We start from the raw sequence: 21,185 nt of genomic DNA, 5'->3' as shown, positions 1-21,185 counted from the left end.
TTCCTTTCTACCTTCTTTTGGGATAAGGACTCCTGAAGCTTGGTGATCCATGTATATATTTGCATACACTAATCTCTTTTTACCATGGTGGCTTGCTGCAGATGCTATTGCTCCTCTAGTCATATGAAGCAACTGGCAGCACATTCTTCCAAGACTTCCAAATTAGATTCTAGCTCCATTGTGAAAAGCCAGTTTGGTGTAGTGGTTAAGAGCGGCAAGACTCTAATCTAGAGAACTGGGTTTGATTCCCCACTCTTCTGCTTGAAGCCAGCTGGGTGACCTTCCAGAGCTCTCTCAGCCCCACACACCTCAAAGGGTGATTGTTGTTGTAGGGATAACAACAACATACTTTGTAAACTGCTCTGAGTGGGTGTTAAGTTGTTCTGAAGGGCGGTATATAAATTGAATGTTGTTGTTATTAAAAACAACAACTGGTCAAAATTCAGGTTCATCACTATTCATGTCCATTCATAGATACGGTGAATGTTCTTGAGGGCCAAAGTGAGCTTTTACAACACCAGGTCAAGGAAATCAAGCAGCAGATTTTCATTCTACTACTAAATTATACAAAATTGCATTTCAAAAAGGCCTCTCACATTTTCTCCAGGATGCTGTAAGGAGAGTTATAGAGATGTAGTAGTCTATATTTTTGCTAATGTATAAGAAACAGAAGCCCCATTTTCCTCTTTGATTTGTACTGATATTCCTATATATGAAAACATTTAATTTTAAATGCATTTCAGCAATGGCTTACCATTTCATCTTTTCCCCATTTGTCTGTGTTACTCTTGTCTTGGTTTACTATATAACCAGGAGGAAGCCAGTTGACAGGTGGATCAAAAATAGATACCACCATGCGACTAGGAAGCCCTTTCTTTTTTCCAAGACGATACAAATTACAATTGCTGACCTTTAAGAAAAAGTGTTTATCATAATCTATTGATAATTCCATAACACAACAAATACAGCAAGTTTAGGCTATAAAATGAAGGCTTTTAGCATGCTTTTACAGGAAAACTTTCTCTCTTTTATATTCAAACCATAACATTTTGAAAAAAAACCATACATTTCATATGGTGTGCAACCTTGTGCTCGCTCTTTTTTGACCAAAACATTAAAATGGGAAGAACACCCCAGAATTATAGAGAATACAATGACACTTTATTATTTCAAAATAGCAAAAAAAAAAGAGAGCCACAAATGGCCTGCAGTATGAATATATAATGGTTCACTGGAGCAGACCAAATTTAGGCATTGTATTTTCTTTACGAATACAAAATTTAATGCTAAGCTTATTCAGCTCTGTGCGCAGTGGAGGCTGAGATTTTGCCCAGTTCTCCCTTCTCATTGCAGTCTCCTCAGCCGCATTTCTTCCTGTCCATTCAAGTCCTGCAACTTCTAGCACCAGTTTTTCAGGAGTCTAAGGGACTGTTGGAGAAAATCCACTTCCTAACTTAATAATGGTGAGTTGTTTGCTACTTTGGAAATCTACATGTCCAGCATAGTACAATGGCTAGTAAACTGGAGACTGGCTGTGGAAAATAGGTTAAAATTCCTCCTTACCTATAAAGATCAGTGAATACCTTTGGGCGAGTCAGTGTGAGTGTATTCTACTTTATAGTTTTTCCTAAAAGGCTTCACTGAGAGTAAAAGCTCCTTATTGATAGGGTGGGATAATAATATCCAGTAAAGGACTTCAAATCAATATACAAGGGCATGGTAGAATAAAATACTGCTTTGCAATGCTGTGCCATATGAAAATTCTATAAATACGTTTACAGTTCAAAGTGCACCTAAATTTATAACTTTCAAAAGGTTGCAATTTTTGATCTTTTTTTTTCTTAGTACAGTTTCTCATGTAAAGTCAATGGGTTTCTCCCCTTTTCTAATTTTGCCCCTACTTATTTCAACTTTCACTTAATTAAGCATGTGTAGCCTATCCACCAATTCTACACAAAATATCAATCATAACAGATAAAGTTTGCTGGTCTGATGCAGTATGTTGTGACAATATTTGCACGGCATTCTGCTGAAATCTGTCATCACATTTCTCAATGTATTCCTCAGTTGGGCATAAATCTTCAAACTTGGGAGGAAGTGAAGAGTATAATATATTAATATATACTCTGTAATTCCTGCAGATAAGTTGAGATCAAGCCCTGGAGGTCTGCATCATCTAGTGAGCAAAAGCTTAAAGGCCCGACTCCCTTTACCATTGTTTTGAGGAATGCAGAGTTTTCAGATGTATAATCTAACTGCCCCTGTTGAGTGATGATCAAGATCCCACAAGGATTGGTATTGGAACCAGTGATATTTAATTTTTTTCATAAATGATCTGGATCGGGGAAGCACAGAATAGCTGCCAAGTGTTTATGAATATTACCAAATTATTCAGGATTGTGAAAAGCTACAGTAGAATGTACCTAAAATGGGTGAGTGGATGACACGACAAATGAAGTTCAATGTATATGCTGATGGGATTTGAACCCATTTGAATTTGCAGTAAAACAAAATCTTGTTGGGGATTATTAGGAAAGAGTTTAAAAATAAAAGGGCCAACATTATAATACTCCTGTGTGAATCTAAGGTGTGGCTTCATCAGGAATACTATATACAGTTCTGGCCACCATATCAAAAAAGGATATTGCATAGCTGGAAAAAGTACAAAAGGGGGTAACCAAGATGATTAAGGGGTTGGAACATCTTTTCTTTGAGAAAAAGCTAGAGTCTGGGACTTTTCAGTTCAGGAAAAAATGAGTAGGGGAGGGATTTGACAGAACTTCACAAAATTTTCCATTTTCATCACTCCATGAAGAGAGAGCTTTTTTCCTCTCAGTACTAGAACTTGGGGGATCAGCATTATTCAGATGTAGAATTCACTGTCAACAGACTTTGTGATGGCTTTAAAAGGGGTGTAGACAGGGTCATGGAGGATAGGTCCTTAAATGGCTACTAACCATGGTGACTGACGAGATCTCCATGTACAGAGGCAGGAAACCTCTTAATACCAGTGTTAGGAGACAACAGCAGGGGAGGACCTTGGCCTCTATACCCTGTTTATTTGCTCACCAGGGCAAGTCATTGGTCACTGTGAGAAACAAGTGCTGGACTAGATTGACCACTGATCTGATTCAGAAAGGCTCTTCTTATATTCTGGTTCTAGAAATGACTAAGAGTCCTTAAACAATAATTTGTAGTAGAACTGGTACTGTGGAATCATAGTACATACTAACAATATAGCTAACGGCTGAAATTCAAAGCAGACTGTTATAATGCTATTGGCGTATCCAATATTCAACAAATTCACGTTTTTTCTTACAAAATGCTAAGCACTACTCACTTTTTTGCTTCTCATATACGACAGGCGTCCCTCATGAGCATCAGGGTAAGTGCAAAACAAGTAAGTAGTGATGGCGTGCTTTAGAAATGAATCACCAAGCATTTCAAGCCGCTCCAGATTAAATCCATCACTAGCATTTGAAAGAGTCAAAGCCTGAAGAATAAGACCAGGGTTTGGGCCAAGGGTTTTTGAGGAGTATCCATTGCAAGGGCTTACTATAGAATCCATTCTGTCTTTTGAAAGATAACAAGCATCTGAAGCACTGCTGGTCATTGCCACTTTGGGGCATCCATCTGAGGTAGATTTGTTAGCATTTCCATCAAGATATTCATTACTCAGTAGAGTACATTCATTGCTGGGCTTGAGCTGGTTCTCACTGTTGTACAAATTCTGAATAGGATACGAGGTAGTTGGTTGTACAGGTATTTCCTGCTTGCAGTAATTTAGCTGATTTCCTTGGCAGAAGTCTCTGTTAGCTAAGTCACAATTGCCGTTGGCAAAGTTTTTATTGTAAGAAACACCATTAATTGTTGCCAGTTCTACTGAAATGTCAATCTGGAGCTCGTGGGCTGACTCATCAATCCATGTTCTGTAATTCACAGACATTTGGTCATGCTTTTCTGCAGAAGAGGTTCTATTAGCACCTTGATGTGCAGCATTTTCAGGGACTACAATTGTGCTGTGCTTACAGTGATTTTCATTCTCTGGTAGAGAGGAGCAGGCAGCAGAGATGAAAGACTTGCTGTCAATAGATTTTTTCCATCCAAAATCCAGATTAGGGTATCTGTGAGATAAAATTATCCTATTAACAAAGAAATCATGTGTATATAACTATGCTGGTGCTTTTCACACACAGTAGTCCTATTGCAAGACATTAAAAACTGCTTTTGAAGCAGGCTAAATTTATAAATCAGCTTGTGAACAGGCATGTTAGCTCTTCTAGTAAGTTTTTGAAAAGATGAAGTCTGGATGTTCAAGTGCAACTAATCACCGTGGCTGTGGTATCATAGTTCATTTAAAGGCGTCACCTTATTTTGGCACCTGAGTGATTTATAACTTAATGGGTTGAATCCAAACACCATAAAATGAACAAAAAAAATTACTTCTGTGAGTATTAGAACAGTATGTGCAGTGCTGTAATGGGTAGTTTCTACAGTAATTCTCATGGCTGCATAAGTGGAAGATCATCTCTAGATTTAGTTTCACTGTTCTTGCTTAATAACCTAGTACCCTTAGATTTGCTGCAAGTGTAAGTCACTTTCTAGGTTGCAGAAGGGCACTTTTGTATGAAAACAGTTCAGCACATGCAGAAGTCCAAGGGGATGTTCAGCATAATGATAAGCGAGTTAAAATACAGCAAATACAATACCTGAAATCTGCAGGAAGTGACTTAACTCCTACACCAGCATCAATGGCGGTTTGGGATCTGAGTTCCTCGGCGGTCAAAAGGCAGTGTAGACGATAAAGAATGCTTGGGAGACAAACAGCTTTTCTCCACAGTGATGCTGGAATAGGATGTATAGCACAGAGTTCTGGAACAAGAATCTATAACAAAGAAAAATAAATCCTCTTTCAAAGTGTTGCGAGCCGCCCTCAGCCTGTGTGTGGGGAGGGCGGGATATAAATCTAATAATAAATATAAACATTAAAATTCCTCACAATTATCCTTTAATAATAAGTAACTGAACACCATAAAATGGAAAATATACCGTTACCTGCTTATTCTGCAGACTTTCCCACTTGGCTTTTCTCTTCTCAGCACTACTTAATGGAAGAGCTTTTCCCTTCTGATTCAAATGACGAGGAGTCAAAAGATTAAGCCTAAAAATAAATGTTAGGAAAACATTTTGCCTAAAAGACTTTTTAGTGCAATCCTATGCAGTTACATTTCTAAGTCCACTGAAGTCAAGGGGTTTAGAAAAGTGGCAACTCTATTTAGGACTGCATTGTTAATTTAGAAGTCAGTGACTCATGAAAGTTCATATAGAAATAATTGTTGCTAGTCTTGAAGATGCCCCTGGACTTTTGTATTATTTTGCTACAACACACTAACAGAGATACCCCTTTGCTATAATCATGCCACACACTGGCATTAAACATGAAACAGTACTCACTTTGGCAAGTGGCTGGAGAAGGGTGAAGTAAGAAAAAAGACTAGATTCTAAGGAAGATGTTAAGGGTATGAATATGTGGATCCCTTCTGAGACATCTCTCTAGCCTTACAGAATTTTTTTCTTTTCCATGAAATATTTTGGAAACTTCAGCCAGCTACAGCCATCAAAACTCACCTTGAATGTTCACTTTAAGCAAACCCCAATGGCAACTCTACTTAACATGTTTTCTGAAAATGTGTAACTCAAAGTGAGGGAAAATCTGAAACCATATATAAAAATCACCACCAACTTTGGAAACTTCATCATGTATGTATGTATGTCACACCTTTCTAGGATTGCAGTTAATCTCCTACACAGAAATGACTGCAGACTACCTCAGGATTAGCAAGAAGTCCCACATTCAAATAAACATGCATTTTAAGTTCTCAATGCGCTCTTTACCTTGAAGATGTATGGTCCACATCCAGCAATGGCTGGTTGAGATTGGTCAGGTCAAGATTATACTTGGTTTTATAATATTCAGCAAAAGTTTCATATTCTGGGGAAGGAAATTTGCTCAATGGAGTAAGATCTGTGTAGACATCGGCAACATAGAATCGATGAGGCTGATCAAAATTTCGATACCTAGATAGGAGTAAATGTTTGGGATATAATGTCAAGTGCTCAGCTGAACAACTTTCCTAACAAGTTTTGAGTCTGAAATACTTTTGAAATCCCTTTTGTTAAAAATCTGTCTGCCAGGTGGAATTAGTAAACGGCTTGAGATATTTGTGTAACATATTAGGGACACAGATTGAGCTGCATAGTTCTTTGGATCCTGAGTGTCTGGAGGCACGAGGCGCAGGTCCTCCGGACTTAACCCCTGGGCCTCTGAACTTACCCCCAACTGGCCCCGCTGCACCAGCTGGAATGACAGGCGCTAAGCATCGGCCAGATGCAGCAGCACCAGGAGGACAGGCCAGAGGGGGAACATTCCCCACTGTGGAGAGCATGCAGTGAGGTGGAGGCGACGAGGCAACTGTTGCCCAAGAGGCCATCCTGCCCCCCACCCTTGACAGCAGACAGCTCTGACAGCAGCAGAGAGGGGCGGACGCCCGGGCCAGTACAATGCTTGGAAAGATCAGGCCAGCCGTACCCTGCAGTGCAGGGACACGCAAATTGGCTGGAGAAGCAGCTGCGGGAGGAGGCGGCACAAAGGCCCCCGATTGGGCTGGCCATCCGCAGGCAGGAGAAGGGAGCGAAGATTGGTCCCGGACGCCAAGGAAGACAGGGACCCGACTCGCTGATCTCCATAAAAGATGGCTCCACAGGAAAGACATGGTGGGAAGTGCAAAAGGAGAGTTGAAGAGTGGGCATGGAGAGAGAAGGACGTGGATGGACAAGCGAGGGTTGAGAGCTGAAAGGAGGCGGAGAAGGGAGTGAGGATGCGAGAGTGTGGTATACCCCACCCTCCTCCTCTGTTTGGAAGGTGCTGCCTAATCTACAAGCAAGCTGACTTGTGAGCGTAGTGTGGAGTGAGGCACAGAAGGCGCAAAGGGGCAGGAGGCATCCCCTTCCCCCTTTCTGTCAAAGGCCAGTCTAAATGAGGGGGCACGAGCTATGAGCCAGGCCCAGAAGTCATGCCCCCCCCCCATTCCCCAGATTCCTCTGCCCTGGCAGTGGAGTCTGACACTGAGCATCATATTTCTGTTGGAACAGGGATGCAAGGACCTTTTCAAAGAAAAAGAGTTTACCATATGGTTTGGATCTAGCTAGCTTTTTTTTGCTCTATCTTGTGCAATCCTCCTCTTTATTATAGCCCCTTTGTATCCATGCAAGTCCCGCGTGCCATATCATAGACTCTGTAGTGGTCAATGGGACCCCCTCCTACCTTCTTTTACCAGTGGAAAAGCTGGCTGGATCCAATCCTATGTTTTAAGAGCGTATGTATAACACAACATATTTTATAAATGCAATCATCAATCTAGGATCTGTCTTGTTTCTTTCAATTTATGCTTAAAAGTTGCATAAATACTGCAGATTTATTCATTGTTGCCTTAGTTTTCTTCATCTGTGCTAGCAATGTTGCTAACAACCTCCATGCTTTCCTGTTAACTATTTTAAAGGCATGTAACTGTACTACAAAATCCCATTAGGCGGTGATAACTTCATTCTAAGCAATTACTAGGAATGCTGTGAAAAAAACTTCGTCAGAAAACCCTATCAGGCAGCCAGAAAGCTCTAAGCCAGAGATGGTTACATAAAATCATTTTTGTATCTACGAAACATTCTCAAGCAAAGAACATTTATTAGAAATACATACACATACAGAGATCACAAGGTACTCACCTTGGAATGATAACCGCATCCTGGTAATCTTCTAATTTGAAAATAAAAGGCATTTCTTTTGTATACTGTGTGCTGGGAATGCCTGTACGGGCTTCTGATTTTTCAATATCTTCCATAAATTTAAAATCAATGTCCAAAGTGCTGGAACCATCAACTTTAAAAAGAAAATATTTTTACTTATCTGATTTGTGTTTGAAAACTGAATGTTCTTTCCATAATGATCTTTTAAATTCCTAATGCGTATTTCCTAGGGGTAGCTATGCAAGTATTTTGTAGTAAAACCAAAAATTCCTTCTAAAGTGGTTGTTGCTGGTACAGATTATACGTTGTGATGCCACTGACACTACCCTTTTTCTCAGACTTTAAGCCCCAGATAAACAGTACCATACGCATAAAGAAAATATTTTTAAAGCTTCTTCTTACCAATATTAAGAGGTAGAACACAATAGGCTGAATCAGCATCTGTAGGTCTAAATTCTAGTGCAGGTTTCTCAAGACGAAGAATGTGAGAGAAAATGTACTGGTGAAGCCTTGTGATCAACTCGAGCATTTGTAAAGATAAAGTGAAACCTGATTTCTTTAGCTCAATAGATATGGTCACCTCTCCTGAGCGGGTGTATACAGGGAAGTGAGGAATCTAAGTAAGAAAGCAAACCAAAGGAAGTCAGTATGTTCCAATAAAGCACTTGCACAAGTTTAATCTGTGGTTAAATTGTAATGGAAGACTATTATTGAACAATTAGAGAACTGGCATGCATTCTCATAAACCGAGGCAAATTTTACAGCAACTAAAGCTTCTTAATGTTTTGGGATCAGAAATTCCACCAACAGCAGTCAGTTTGAAAGATAGCAGGAAAAAAGTATACCATGGCTGTGTTCAGATGTAACATGGAACAGTTAGTAAAACCAGGATTTGCCTTGCAGGTAATTACTCAGCAACATTTGCTTCAGTGCCTTCACCGTCCCCCTCACCTGCTTCCGCCAAGTCCCAGCTGGCATCCTCACCTGCACTGCTGCACTGACTTAAGGCAAAACCTCCCCTCATCACCAAATCCCTCACCATTAGCCAGCTGCACTGTGAAGGTGAGGAAATGGAATGCAATCTTCAGATTTCTAAATATGCTAAGTGTCCACACAGGTCCACATCCCAACCTCAGGCACCCACAATGGAAGTTGCCTGGCCTTTTCACATTAATTTTTTCTTCACACCAAAGAAAACCAACTATGCACTGCTGATTTAAGTACACCACCATACACAATCACATAAACAAGTCAACCCCTTCCCACCCACCCCCCACGTATCAACCCACCATTGGCAACCTTAATTCACCTCAAAAGACCCACCTAAACATACCATGTCTGCTCCTTGCCATAGGAGACGCTTGCAACAGCTAGCATACACCTTCCATCCTGCCCTCCCCGTTGTGTTTCTGATATACCCTTTCCCCTCTTCTCCCTGCAAACATCAACTACATGTCTAGAGCATTAATTCACAGGTAGTATTAATTCACAGTGACCAAAGCTCAAGATCATCTCACATGCCTCCACCCATTTCCAAGCATGCACCACACAGATAAACTGCAATCTAGGAGCTTTAACTAAACTGAGCAAGCAAATAATGATCAAGAATAGCTGTGAATGCTAATGTGGATAGGCTGGATATAAGAGGAGGGAGACCTGAGCAAGGTGAGGTATGCATAAACACACATGAAGCTGCCTTACACTGAATCAGACCATCAAGGTCTTTCTAGAGCCTCATGTAGAGGTCTTTGACATTACCTACTATCCTTTCCACTGGAGATGCTGGGGATTGAACTTGGGACCTTCTGTATGCAATACAGATGCTCTGCCACAGAGTCATGGCTTTTCCTCTAAGTCTTGAAGTATATGTAAACTTTTAGGGGCCTCTGTAGAAAGGGATACAGTTTCATGGCTAGACTCCCATGAAGTGCCCACTTGTAGGGAGGTTAACAGCTGCCCAATTTGTGTCATATGTGCTGGTATCCAGTTACATCGGTTACTCATGAACATGAGGTTCATGTGACATTAAAAGGTCTGAGTGCTTCCTCAGAAGCACATCACTTCTAGGAAAAGCAAAAGCTATGGAGAGAATGCAGCATGCAACAAGCATGACTGCCCACCAGGTCCTTCCTCAACATCCAACAGCATGTACTTAGTTCTTCAACACTGCTTCAGGTGGCAAAAAATGCCCTCTCCATCAGCATCCAATTGACAGTCATTGTAGTTTTTTTTCCCAACAGCAGTACTGGTTGCACAGTAGGGGGACATAAATCACATCTGAGTAGAGTAGACCTGGTCGCTGAGGATCACTGGATTCAAACAGTTGGATATTTATACCCTACTTTTCTCCCCAAATGGTACCTTAAATAACTTAGAGCAACTCCTCCATTCATTGTACAGAAGTGGAAAGGCTTAGTTTAACTATCTCTAACAGCTGTGAAGCACAAGACTGGTAAAGATTTAGAGTAGTCACTGCAACAGAAGATAGTTTACTTTCTTTGAGGAAGATCACAGTATACTTAACTGAAAATCATGGCTCTGATCCAAAAAGCCTATTATGGTTGAACTAGTAACAAAGCCTTTTGTGGGGGAAAATATAACGGGTTTTAGAAAGGGGAGGGCGGGCAGGCAGGCATTGCCTCCTCCTCTGTGACTGATCCCGGCTGAGTGAAGGCAGGGGGTGGACATTGCCACCTGCTCCGCTCCTGATCCTGGCTGAATGAAAGGGGGGCTACTGCTCTGCTACTGATCCCAGCTGGGTGAAGGGGGGTGGGCAATACCTCCTGCTCTGCGTCTGATTCTGGCCGAGTGAAGGCAGGGCAGGCAATACCACCTGCTCTATGCCTGATCCCAGCTGTCTGAAGGCTGCGGGAGTGTATTGCCACCTGCTCTGGTTCTGATCCCAGCTGGATGAGGGGGCTGGCACTGCCACCTGCTCTGCATCTGATTCCAGCTTTGTGAAGGCGGGGGAGGGCATTGCCACCTGCTCTGCATCTTCTCCAGCTGTGTGAAGGTGGCGGGTGGGCATTGCCACCTGCTCCGTGCCTGATCCCAGCTGGGAGAAGGCAGTGGGCAGGCACTGCCAGCTACTCCACTCCTGATCCTAGCTGGGTGAAGCGGGGGCTGGCATTGCCACCTGCTCTGCGTCTGATTCCAGCTGACTGATGGCGGGGGGCAGGTACTGCTGCCTGCTCCGTGCCTGGGCTTCCCTCCATGGCAGAGCCTTCTAGAGGTGCATCAGGGTAGGAAGTGAGTTGTCTGGAACACGGTTAGCCTTTTATATAGTAGGATGCTCCAATACTGCTATGACAAAGTAGATACAAATCTTCAATGAGCCTCACAAATCACTCTTTTTCAAGTTTCAAAACCTGATGCACTGTGATGCAGAGACTGATGAAGATACAAAAGGGCAGAAAACTACTCTAGATTTCTGATTTCTACAGCAAATCCTTTTAAAAATTCACTCATTTGAAACCAGTTACGAGCCACTGAAATAAAGTGGCACAAAATGGTCAAGGTTGTTCCATGAACATGAATTACAATGCAATCCTAAATAGTTAGATCGTAGCAAGATTCAATGGACTTAAAAGGGTGTCACTTGATTTAGGGTGGCACTATGAGTCATGTGATACTATGGCCTATTTACAAATCTAGGACATCTTGATGCAAAATGTGCAATGTGTTTGTAAAATCTGTTTCACTACCTGAGGTATAGGTTTGGCTGTCAGTATTCCAAAGCATCTTGTAGTATCCTCAGGAGGATAAAGCTTTCGCCGCCTGAAGTTGAGCTCATCAGGTAGAGGTGTCGTTAATACCATTCCAATTACATAAAGGTAACATGGTTGATCAGGTTTGGGATAACTATTCCTCAAACATTCTGGAATCTACAAAGACAGCACAAAACTATTTAACAAGTCAAGTTGCTTAACTGGGTACATATTCCATCAAGACCTCAATGAAAAGACTAACTATAAAATTATCATTAACAATGGAAAAACAGTCAGAATTAAGGAATATATAGGGTTGGAACCCATGAATCCCTTCCACTAAGTTTTTCTTCAGCAGAGGAAGCCTTTCTCCATTGAAGGAAGACTATGTGAAAGAGTCATCTGAACCAGCTTAATGGAAGGTTAGATGGTTAGATCCAACCCGCTTTTTAATTCAATGTCACCCAATTCCCCTTCTTACTAATTTGGGAGGGGTAGCTAATACAGTAGAAGACAGAACCAAGATTCAGTATGACCCTGACAGGCTGGAAAACTGGGCTAAAACTAAAAAAACTGAATTTCAACAGAGTTCTGACTTTAGGTAGAAAAAAATCAAATGCATAATTACAGGATGGTGAAACTTATCTTGGCAGTAGCACATGTGAAAATGATCTAGAGGTCTTAAAAGAACATCCACTGAACATGATTCATCGGTGTGATGTAGCAGCTAAAAAGGTGAATGAGGGGATATGACAGCCATCTTCAAGTGTTTGAAGAGCTATTCCATAGAGGATGGAGCAGAGTTGTTTTCAGTTCCTCCAGAAGGTTGGACCAGAACCAATGGGTTAAAATTAAACAAAAAGAGTTTTCGACTAAACATCAGGAAGAATTTCCGGAAAATAAAGAGTGGTTCCTCAAAGGAACAAATTTCCTTGAGAGGTGATGTGCTCTCCTTTGGAGGATTTTATGCAGAGGCTTGATGGCCATCTGTCAGCTGTGCTGCACTGTGAACTTAAGCAGATCATGAGAGGGAGGGGAAAAAGAGATAAGCCAGTGCTCAGCACTTTCTTATTTGCCCAGAGTAATGCTGATTGCCACTTTGGGGGGTCAGGGAGGAATTTTCCTCCAGGCCATATTGGCCTGGGATCCTGGCTATTTCTTGCCTTCCTCTGGGCATTGAGCAAGGTTCACTGGGGCAATAGCTGTGCATTTCCTTCATTGTGAAGGGGGTTGGACTAGATGATCCTTGGGATACCTTCCAGCTCTATGATTCTGTGAATGGAATGAACTCATGAAACAGCCTCTAGCCTAACAAAATCTTACGCTTAGTAAACTGGAGAGTCATTAAGGTGCCTCAGGAATCTGTTTATGCCCTCTTAATGTATATCTATCATGCATAAAGGCAAGGTATAAATACATCTGCAGTATTTCATTAGCAGCTACTTAAAATGTCAAATGTTAAAACAAAAATTTCCCTTAAAATCTTATATTAACTAAGAGTTAATGTTCCACATTTGACAACATCGTGGTATAAACAGGGAGGGGTGCAAGTGGCTTTCATTTACTATTAGCCTGCAACTTCCTTTCAATCAAAAATAACTGCCTGCATCTTCTTTGCCTTGAACTTGCATCATCTCTTGAACTGGGGAGATGTCTACACTCTATTCTTTTCCTCACCACTGCATTTAAAAATGGTTCATATCCTTTGTTAAGTGTGCGCTAATAAAAACAATACTGTATCTAGAACCCTAGATTTCCAAAAACTTCATCTTATTCATGTCATCCTTTGCCATAAAAGTCAGAAACTTAACACACAAACACACACAGTTCTACCACCACAGTAACAACCAAATGCAGCAAGAGCACAGAACTATACTAACAGCTTTAGGGTAGCATTGCCTTCGTTTTGTGGAGCCTGGCCTCCCTGGAACATTGGTTTCTTCTTCGTCGTGCAAATCAAGTTCTTCCTCATATTTCACTGTCTCTTTCCCAACAGGCATCAAGTGGTCATCCAGTTCACCTAAAATATATCAAGTAATAAAATAGTAAAACTTCAATAGCTTTGCTAAAAGGTTACTGTTAAACAGACACCAAACTATAATGTTAAGTGTCTGAAAATAATACCTGTAGCAATCCTATGTATATTTACCATGAAGTAGTGACACCAAGTTCAATGAAACTTACTCACAAGTGACTGTGCATAAAAGTTCAGCTTTTGACAGCTTGCGGACTAAGTTACATCACCAGCCAAATTTCAGATATTGAGGTTTTAAAAACCATCTAAAGTAACAGCACCAACATTCCTTCTGTTATTTCCTCAACCACTTCAAATATTTTTAGCAGCTGTTATGTAATAAGTTGCAACAAGGATTGCTAAATCATACAGGTTAGAGTATATATGGAATCATTACTGTGATTTAACAGAATTATACACTAAGCATTATTGTTCTTTCATATTTTCATAGCCAGATAATGACTTTTGCTTTCAAAATTACTTACCAATTTTATGCAATTTTTCACAGCAAATAAGAGCCACAACTCTTTCTGCTAATCTTGTACAATTCATTGGAGGACCCTAGAAATAAATTGAAGCAAACCTAAAATTAAGCATGCTGCATTTTGCTAAAACATTAAACACTCAAATCACAATTTGATTCAACAAACATCTTTTGCTTCACTAATTAAGCAACTATCTCCTCAAAAGAAGACATCAGTTCCCAAATAAATGACAACAGATGTCACAATAATAATAAAACTTTCAAAAATACTAATCTGAACAAGTCAAGCCCTACAGAGAATATATAAATGCAATTTATGTTGCCCATGTAAGAAGGTGCAATGAGCACAATATACGGCATTGTAGTGTGGGCCATAACACACTTTCATTATTCAAATAAACAATAATGTGAATGGAAATATATTTTCCTTTATAGATCTCGTTAGCCCTTACGTGAAGAAAGCTGGTAACAGGAAATGTGACCAGGACCACAATCAGAGCCTTAATACTTCCACTGTCACTGGCACAGTATACATCTTCCACTCAAATATTGTTTTGCTTGCCTAGTAGGGAGAGTCATTAAGGTGACTCAGGAATCTCTAGGAATGTCAGTATTTGGTATAATGTCACTCGACAAAAGCAAGCTTTGCCTGCTGCAAACCATGGCCTGAACCCAGAAGCCTCTGGAGATCCATGGGATCAGGTTTCCTAGCAGAAGCACAACAGGCCTGTGCCTAGCACTACAGCGAAGTCTAGTAAAGTTAAGTGGAAATGGAAAATTCATCTACAAAGGATAAATAACCACACAAACACAAGTACTTACAACAATTGATGCTCGAAGAGGAGAATTGATCGGAAGATAAAGTGTTGAGTAAAATGTGTTATTGGGGAGTTCTCTAGTTTTGCACTTAGGAGCCAGGTGAGTAAACGGGTCACTCGGCAATCTAGCACAGTACCTATGATGCAAAATCGAGGGGGGGAAAGTTATTCTAAAAATTGTACTATATGGCTAGTTTGCAGAATTAGGAGAATATTTCGTCTCACAAGATGTATACAAGTGGTGACTCATGAGGAAGGGAGAATCCCATCAACCTGTCTGGCAGCTCACCACCACTCTCCCCTCCCCTCTTGTGAGGAGTGGATTTCACTTGGTCTTCCGCCTCCCCTGCCTCTCCTCACCCATCCACCTCCAGCACTACAACTGCAATGGTAGCTACTAAGGTGGTGGCGATGGGGGCAGCGGCAAAGGCTCCCCCACCTCCTTGTCCACCCCAAGCACTGCTGCTTCAGCCACGGTTTGGGCAGGGGGATTCAGCAGATTCCCTTCCTCCTCCTTGCCCAGTCACCTACATACCTCCAGTGAGAACAAAAGCTTACCTATTGATATGTCCAATAGCAGTGTTTATTGTGACTTTTGGACCGCCATCTTCTGATCTCAAAACATATGGCGGAAAGATATCATCATCATCTACAATGGGTTCATTTTCTGTTTCACTAGTATCGACAGATTTTGAGCATTTGTTTCTTAAGATCTGATTAAAAAAACAGACAAAATGACAAGGATTCTATTACAGCTAGCACTACCATAAAACTGTAACAAGGAGCGAAGATAATATTCATAACATACAAGACTCTTAGTGTGTGTAATGCTGTGTTATGCTCAGTTTCAGCATTTCTTCAACTCTATATTGGGTTCCTGTTGGTTTTAAATTTTTGCAAATTTGCATGCAACCCTATTACATTGTTTATAGAAATGTCTTTGAAATTGACTGTACTGACTCACACTGTGTAGTCTGCCTTGATTCTTGGTGAGAAAGGCAGAGTACAAATAAAGGCTATTGTAGACAGCCCTGTGGCTTCTCCTCCTTGCTCACCACCATCCCCCCTGAACAGATTTATAAGCCTTCTGGCCTAGCTCTTTTCTCCTGCCACTTGTCAAAGCCTCATTCTGTGTTAAATCTGGATTCGTACCGCACCAGCTCTCCAGCACTCAAGTCTACTCTTTCCTAAGTTCACAATGTTTCTTTCAAGAAGCCATTTTCTCATTTGGGGCATAAGAGTAAATAAACGCCATCTTCTTCCCATTTCTCTTGTTATCTGAGAGTTCTGCAAAAGCTTTCCATGAAGGACTCAGTCCAATTTTTTCCATACCTACCTTCTCAATTGCTTTGTAGGTTTTCAGATCTTCTTCAAAACCTTTAATTTTGTCTGAATCTGCTAACATGATGTAATTTGAGATAGGGGCCCTGGCTCTTCCTTTGGACTGCACATATGAACGGTATTCTGTGGGCAAATCAAAACGAACCACCAAATTGCATTTTGGTATGTCAACACCCTCTTCTACAATACTAGTGGCAATGAGCAAGTTGGTCTCGTGTGCTCGAAATTTTCTAAGTACCTACAAAAGTAACCAAGAAGACATATTTCTATGTGCAGTTACAAAATCATCAGCTTGACAAAAAATGAATAAGAAGTACTTCAAAAGTTAAAATAATTGACTGTAATATATTTTAACAAATAAATTAAAAATTCAATGCTTAAATACAAAACGTTAAACAATTTAATTAATTATTAAGAAATAAATAATCTAGCCATTAAAGACTGCTAAAATATAAAATGAACTGACATAAAAATATGCAAAATGTTGCTACAAACCTACTGGCTTGACATGGGTAACCAATGCCTGAAATCAGACCAAAGAATAGCTATGGCTACACATCAAGAGATGCGACATATCACATCACCCTAATACCCCACAATGGGACAATGTTCTGTTCCTTCATAAAAGAAAGTATGCTTCCACGATGGAAACAGAGTAGCACTTTTACCAAAGCTTTCATTAATGCAAAATCTTGTATAGATAAAATCTAAAAGGTATTTTTTATACAATGGTGATATTTTTGGGTGGGTTTTTTTTTTTTCATTTACTAATAAGACACTGCAAACACATGAATTAAAATCATAGCAAATCTTCAAAAACAGAAAGAGGATATTCACAGTGACCTAACAGAGACTAGAGTCATGCTGTTAAAACAACATTTTGACAAACGACTAACGATCAAAAACAAATACAGATTTTTACTCTGAAGTATATTCAACACAAACCTAAGCTCATAAGCAGTAAAGCTGCAATTATCGCAGAAGGGACATAAAAATTTAGCCTATTTCACATTACAAATGATATGACTGATCCATACATCATTTTTATTAGTTATGTTTTAAAACCAAACATACATGTGATTTATAAACTAAAACACATTCCTTCTACAGAGGCTGATCAATAAATAAGAGCTTCACCAACAACTATGCAAGACTCTCAAGCAGGGGAATTTCCTGGAATTGGCAAAGGCTTCAAATGCAAGTGAAACTATACAGCATTTTTGGACAATTATTTTCATTAAAGTTACCTCTTCCTGCTTTCGAAATTCTACTTCCATCTGTTTGCTACGTGGCTGATTCTTTCCAATGCCATGTCCAGTTATAAAATTGCTGCTGATGTAAGCCAGCTCTGGGTCTTGCTTGCCAGCTTCTTTTATCAACCTAAACACAATATATGAGTTTTAGAACTCACATGCAGTGAAGAAAATGTTGAATACTAATTGTTCATTTGACAATGGAAGTTTAATGGATGTGTGCATTCATATATGTTTTATATCGAGGCACAAGGAGCCATTTTAGTCTCTCTCTAAAAACTGGTAAAAACCTCCTACATGCACATCTATACAAATACACACTCTAGTATATAACTGATACTGACAAGGAAAGCTTTACACATTTTTCCTGAAGTGCAGAAGGTATCATTTTAAATACTGAGTACCATGTCAATTGCAAGGTTTTTTTTTCAACAAGGTCTGAGAACAGAAGTAATGGACTTTACAGAGCTTAAGAGGTTATATAACCCACCATGCACTGAAACGAGACCCTGATCCTGACAACCGGGCAATTTTTTTCTTAAAAGAACAGAAATCATGTATACGGACATTCTTGTGCCTCTTAGTGGCCTATGGTTCCAGCAGCAGTCACTACAAACAGCTACGGCTAGCCCTTGCTTCACCCCACATTACTGGCGAGGAGAGAGCCACTGTCTATTCATTCTTACATCTGCTGTGCTTCCTTCACTTGCCAGAGAAAGCAAAGAAACTGCTGCACTGATGGTTTTCTCCTTCCTTGTACTCTTTGCAGGCAGCTGATTTTCCTTCTCAACGGTCACTGCCAAAATATGTATTCTCACATGGTTTGCTGCTGGATAGCTAATGAGATGGCTAATCCTCAAGTTCTAAGAAGTGTTTTACAAGAGACAATTACTGGAATTGAAAATATTAAATGGCAAGAGTTCCCCTGTCTACGGTAGAGTTCTCCACTTCTTGTTTTCTAGAATCATCTTTGGTCCAAGAAAGTTTGAGTTGTGCTATACACACCAACCTCCCTTCCAGAGTAAAAAGAACTCAGTGTAGTACTTCCTATAGTGTCCTTTCCTTCTTCATTTCTATAAAGTTCGTTACGGTGAATAATTATGTGGAAACCAATTATTTCGGTACCTGTATTCATTTTCATACAAGTGCAATTATCCAAAAGCTATAGTGGAATTTTAAAAGTTCATTGAGAGCAAAAAGTAATAATGTATTCATTATTTTAATTGTGTTTTGTTTTTGTTTTTGAAACTCATGACTTGATGAAGTTTTGGTGTTTCAGAGTATGAAGGAAGAATGCATTAAGCTGCACAACCCCCTCCTCCTGGGAGATTTTAAAAACAATATAGCAAGGGTTTTTTTTCTATATGTTATCATATAAATATCTACATATTTATTATTTATATGTTATCATATAAATATCGTACAAATATCTATGTCTTTTCCCTCTTATTCATCTTTTACCTTTCACTCTACTTAAGGCCAAAACTACTAATGAGCTCCTATGAGAAACATTCAGATCTTGATGACAGCATATTTCACAGGACAAACATCACAGCCTCACCACCTTGGAATATGCTAAAATAATACTGGGATGGATCCAACCACCTTCCAAGAAGTCTTCCCCCTTTTACATGGCTCTTCCTTCAGTGAAGGGCCACTAATGTGGAGGAAAGCTTCAAACCTGAGCCAAAAGGAAAGGTTAGGTATAAATGTTTAAATAAATAAATTCTGCTCAGCGGAGTAGCAAGTGGGGGCATGATCCACCCCATTGTATTCAGAATTAGTAAATACTGGTTTTATTGTGCTTGTACACTATACTGTGGATATGTTTTCCTCCATGTATCAAGTTGGTTGATATCAATTTGCAAAAACAACAAAAGACTAGCTGGACATAATCCCTGAACAATTTAATCAACTTTTTTTGTAACCAGCATTACTTTTATTAATACTCCCATTTTATTTTACCTGTTTAGAACAACTGCAGTGTATCTTCTTTCCACAAAAATTATTCCACATAAAATATTAGTAAAAGGAGAAGGGAAGTTAGTCTCTGTTTTCTCTTTCTCTTCAATTTCTTCATCCTCATCCTCATCTTCAGAATCACTCCAAGACACATAATTGTCCTGATTCCTATTATTATACCACTCAACACTTTCGAACTGCTGCCGTTCATAGGGCTTATATTTACGCAAGATTTCAAGCAGTTTTATGACTTTTGGGGTTACAAATTTCAGGTCAAGTGAGGCAGGCGAGAAGTGCTCTTCACAGAGCGCGTGTATTTTCCTTAGGAAAGTGTCTGTAAACAATAAAAATTTCCTGGGCAGCTCCTCTTGCTCGTGTTTAATGTACTTCTGTAGCTCTCTCACCATCATTCCAGCTACTTTATCTGCACACCAAGGTCCCAGAACAAGCAACACTGCTTGACAGTCTGACAGTATCTGCGGCAAATAAAATGCTATTTGTCAGTTTAGTACAACCCAGTAATTCACACAACTTCTATAGAGCCCCTCAAACAGTATATAAGGAAAATAATTGTTCTGAATGCGTAAGTACTAAATCTCTTTGTACGTAACCTAAAGACTGAGATAGGACTTATTGCTCACCATACATTTCATTTTAGAAGGAACCATATACAACACCACCAAATATCAGTAATAGTATAGTTTTAAGTTGGATTGCATCTATACTTGATCAGTGTTAAAGAAACCCACATGGCAGCTATATAAATGAGCATGTGGAAAATTCTTAATGCTGAATTCTTTTCAACAAACACAACAATGCTGGATACATATCTGTCACAGGTGCCATGCCAAAGATATCCCTTTTATAGGAATACAGCCGTACCATGGAGACATCACACATGTTAAATAGTGCTGATCTGGTTCAGCATCTGTCCCCTTAAAGCATGTTTCTTTTTTGTTATTTTTAACAAACTTCCATTCCTTTTCATTTAATAAGAAATTAAACTTGTTAGAATATCAATGCATAAAGGAGCTAAAAATATCAGGACAGACATCTGTCCCAGGCAAATTAATAGAAACTTAACAAAGACAGAATTATAAGGAACACAGAGGAACACACAGTGTTGAGTTGAAACCAGAATGGCTTCTGCAAAGGCAAGTCCTAATGTCATCAATATTTTGGAGTTCTTTGAGAAAGTGAACAGGAATGTAGATAAGGGTGACCCAGTAGCCATTATTTACTTAGACTTTCAAAAGACTTTTGACAAAGTTCCTCACCAAAGACTCCTGGATAAACTTAATAGTCACAGGATAAGAGGCTATCTTATGGTTTAAAAACTGGTTAAACAAAAGTAAAAAGTAAAGAATAAGTAAGTAAAAAGTAAGAATAAATGGACAGTTCTTGTAATGACAGAAGTAAGCAGTGGGGACCGACAAAGATTGATACTGGGACCAGTGCTATTTAATTTGTTCATAAATTACCTGGAACTGGGGCTGAGCAAAGCAGTTGCCAAATTAGCACACTAGAAAAAGTGCTGGTAATTTCTGTATTAGTCTTTGCTGCAAACTCTATTGCTCATTTATTACCTTTCAGATATTGTTAAATAAAACTCAAATCAGGCAAATAAAAGGACACATTCTATGACGTGCACAGCCTTGGTCCATCAAGGAAGTAGATGTGGGCTGCACTGACTCTAGAAACACATCAGGAGAGCTCAGCTATCTGTCTTCTGTTATCTGAAGCACAAGTTCCGGTTCCCATACTTTATCTATAGAAATCAGAGATCTTATGCAGATTTTTCAA

At 39.8% G+C, this 21,185-nt stretch overlaps 1 protein-coding gene across 1 annotated transcript in view; it reads right to left on the bottom strand.

The window, feature by feature from the left end:
- The window catches only part of DICER1 (dicer 1, ribonuclease III), a 40,781-nt gene that overhangs the window by 11,439 nt on the left and 8,157 nt on the right, over positions 1-21,185 (bottom strand). The window contains exons 7-21 of the mRNA XM_054970968.1: positions 19,386-19,858; positions 17,415-17,547; positions 16,163-16,405; positions 15,385-15,539; positions 14,831-14,963; positions 14,010-14,085; positions 13,391-13,530; positions 11,508-11,687; positions 8,206-8,419; positions 7,783-7,936; positions 5,896-6,078; positions 5,056-5,161; positions 4,710-4,885; positions 3,341-4,124; positions 755-910 (exon numbers count right to left, since the gene is read on the bottom strand). Coding sequence (XP_054826943.1) covers positions 755-910; positions 3,341-4,124; positions 4,710-4,885; positions 5,056-5,161; positions 5,896-6,078; positions 7,783-7,936; positions 8,206-8,419; positions 11,508-11,687; positions 13,391-13,530; positions 14,010-14,085; positions 14,831-14,963; positions 15,385-15,539; positions 16,163-16,405; positions 17,415-17,547; positions 19,386-19,858 — 3,306 coding nt within the window. The remainder of the gene's footprint in view (positions 1-754; positions 911-3,340; positions 4,125-4,709; positions 4,886-5,055; positions 5,162-5,895; positions 6,079-7,782; positions 7,937-8,205; positions 8,420-11,507; positions 11,688-13,390; positions 13,531-14,009; positions 14,086-14,830; positions 14,964-15,384; positions 15,540-16,162; positions 16,406-17,414; positions 17,548-19,385; positions 19,859-21,185) is intronic.

Source organism: Eublepharis macularius, chromosome 2, assembly GCF_028583425.1.
Source record: "Eublepharis macularius isolate TG4126 chromosome 2, MPM_Emac_v1.0, whole genome shotgun sequence".
In the NCBI taxonomy this organism is placed as follows: domain Eukaryota; kingdom Metazoa; phylum Chordata; class Lepidosauria; order Squamata; family Eublepharidae; genus Eublepharis; species Eublepharis macularius.
The sequence above is the reverse complement of the archived record's forward strand: the minus strand, read 5'-3'. Positions and strand labels throughout refer to the sequence as shown.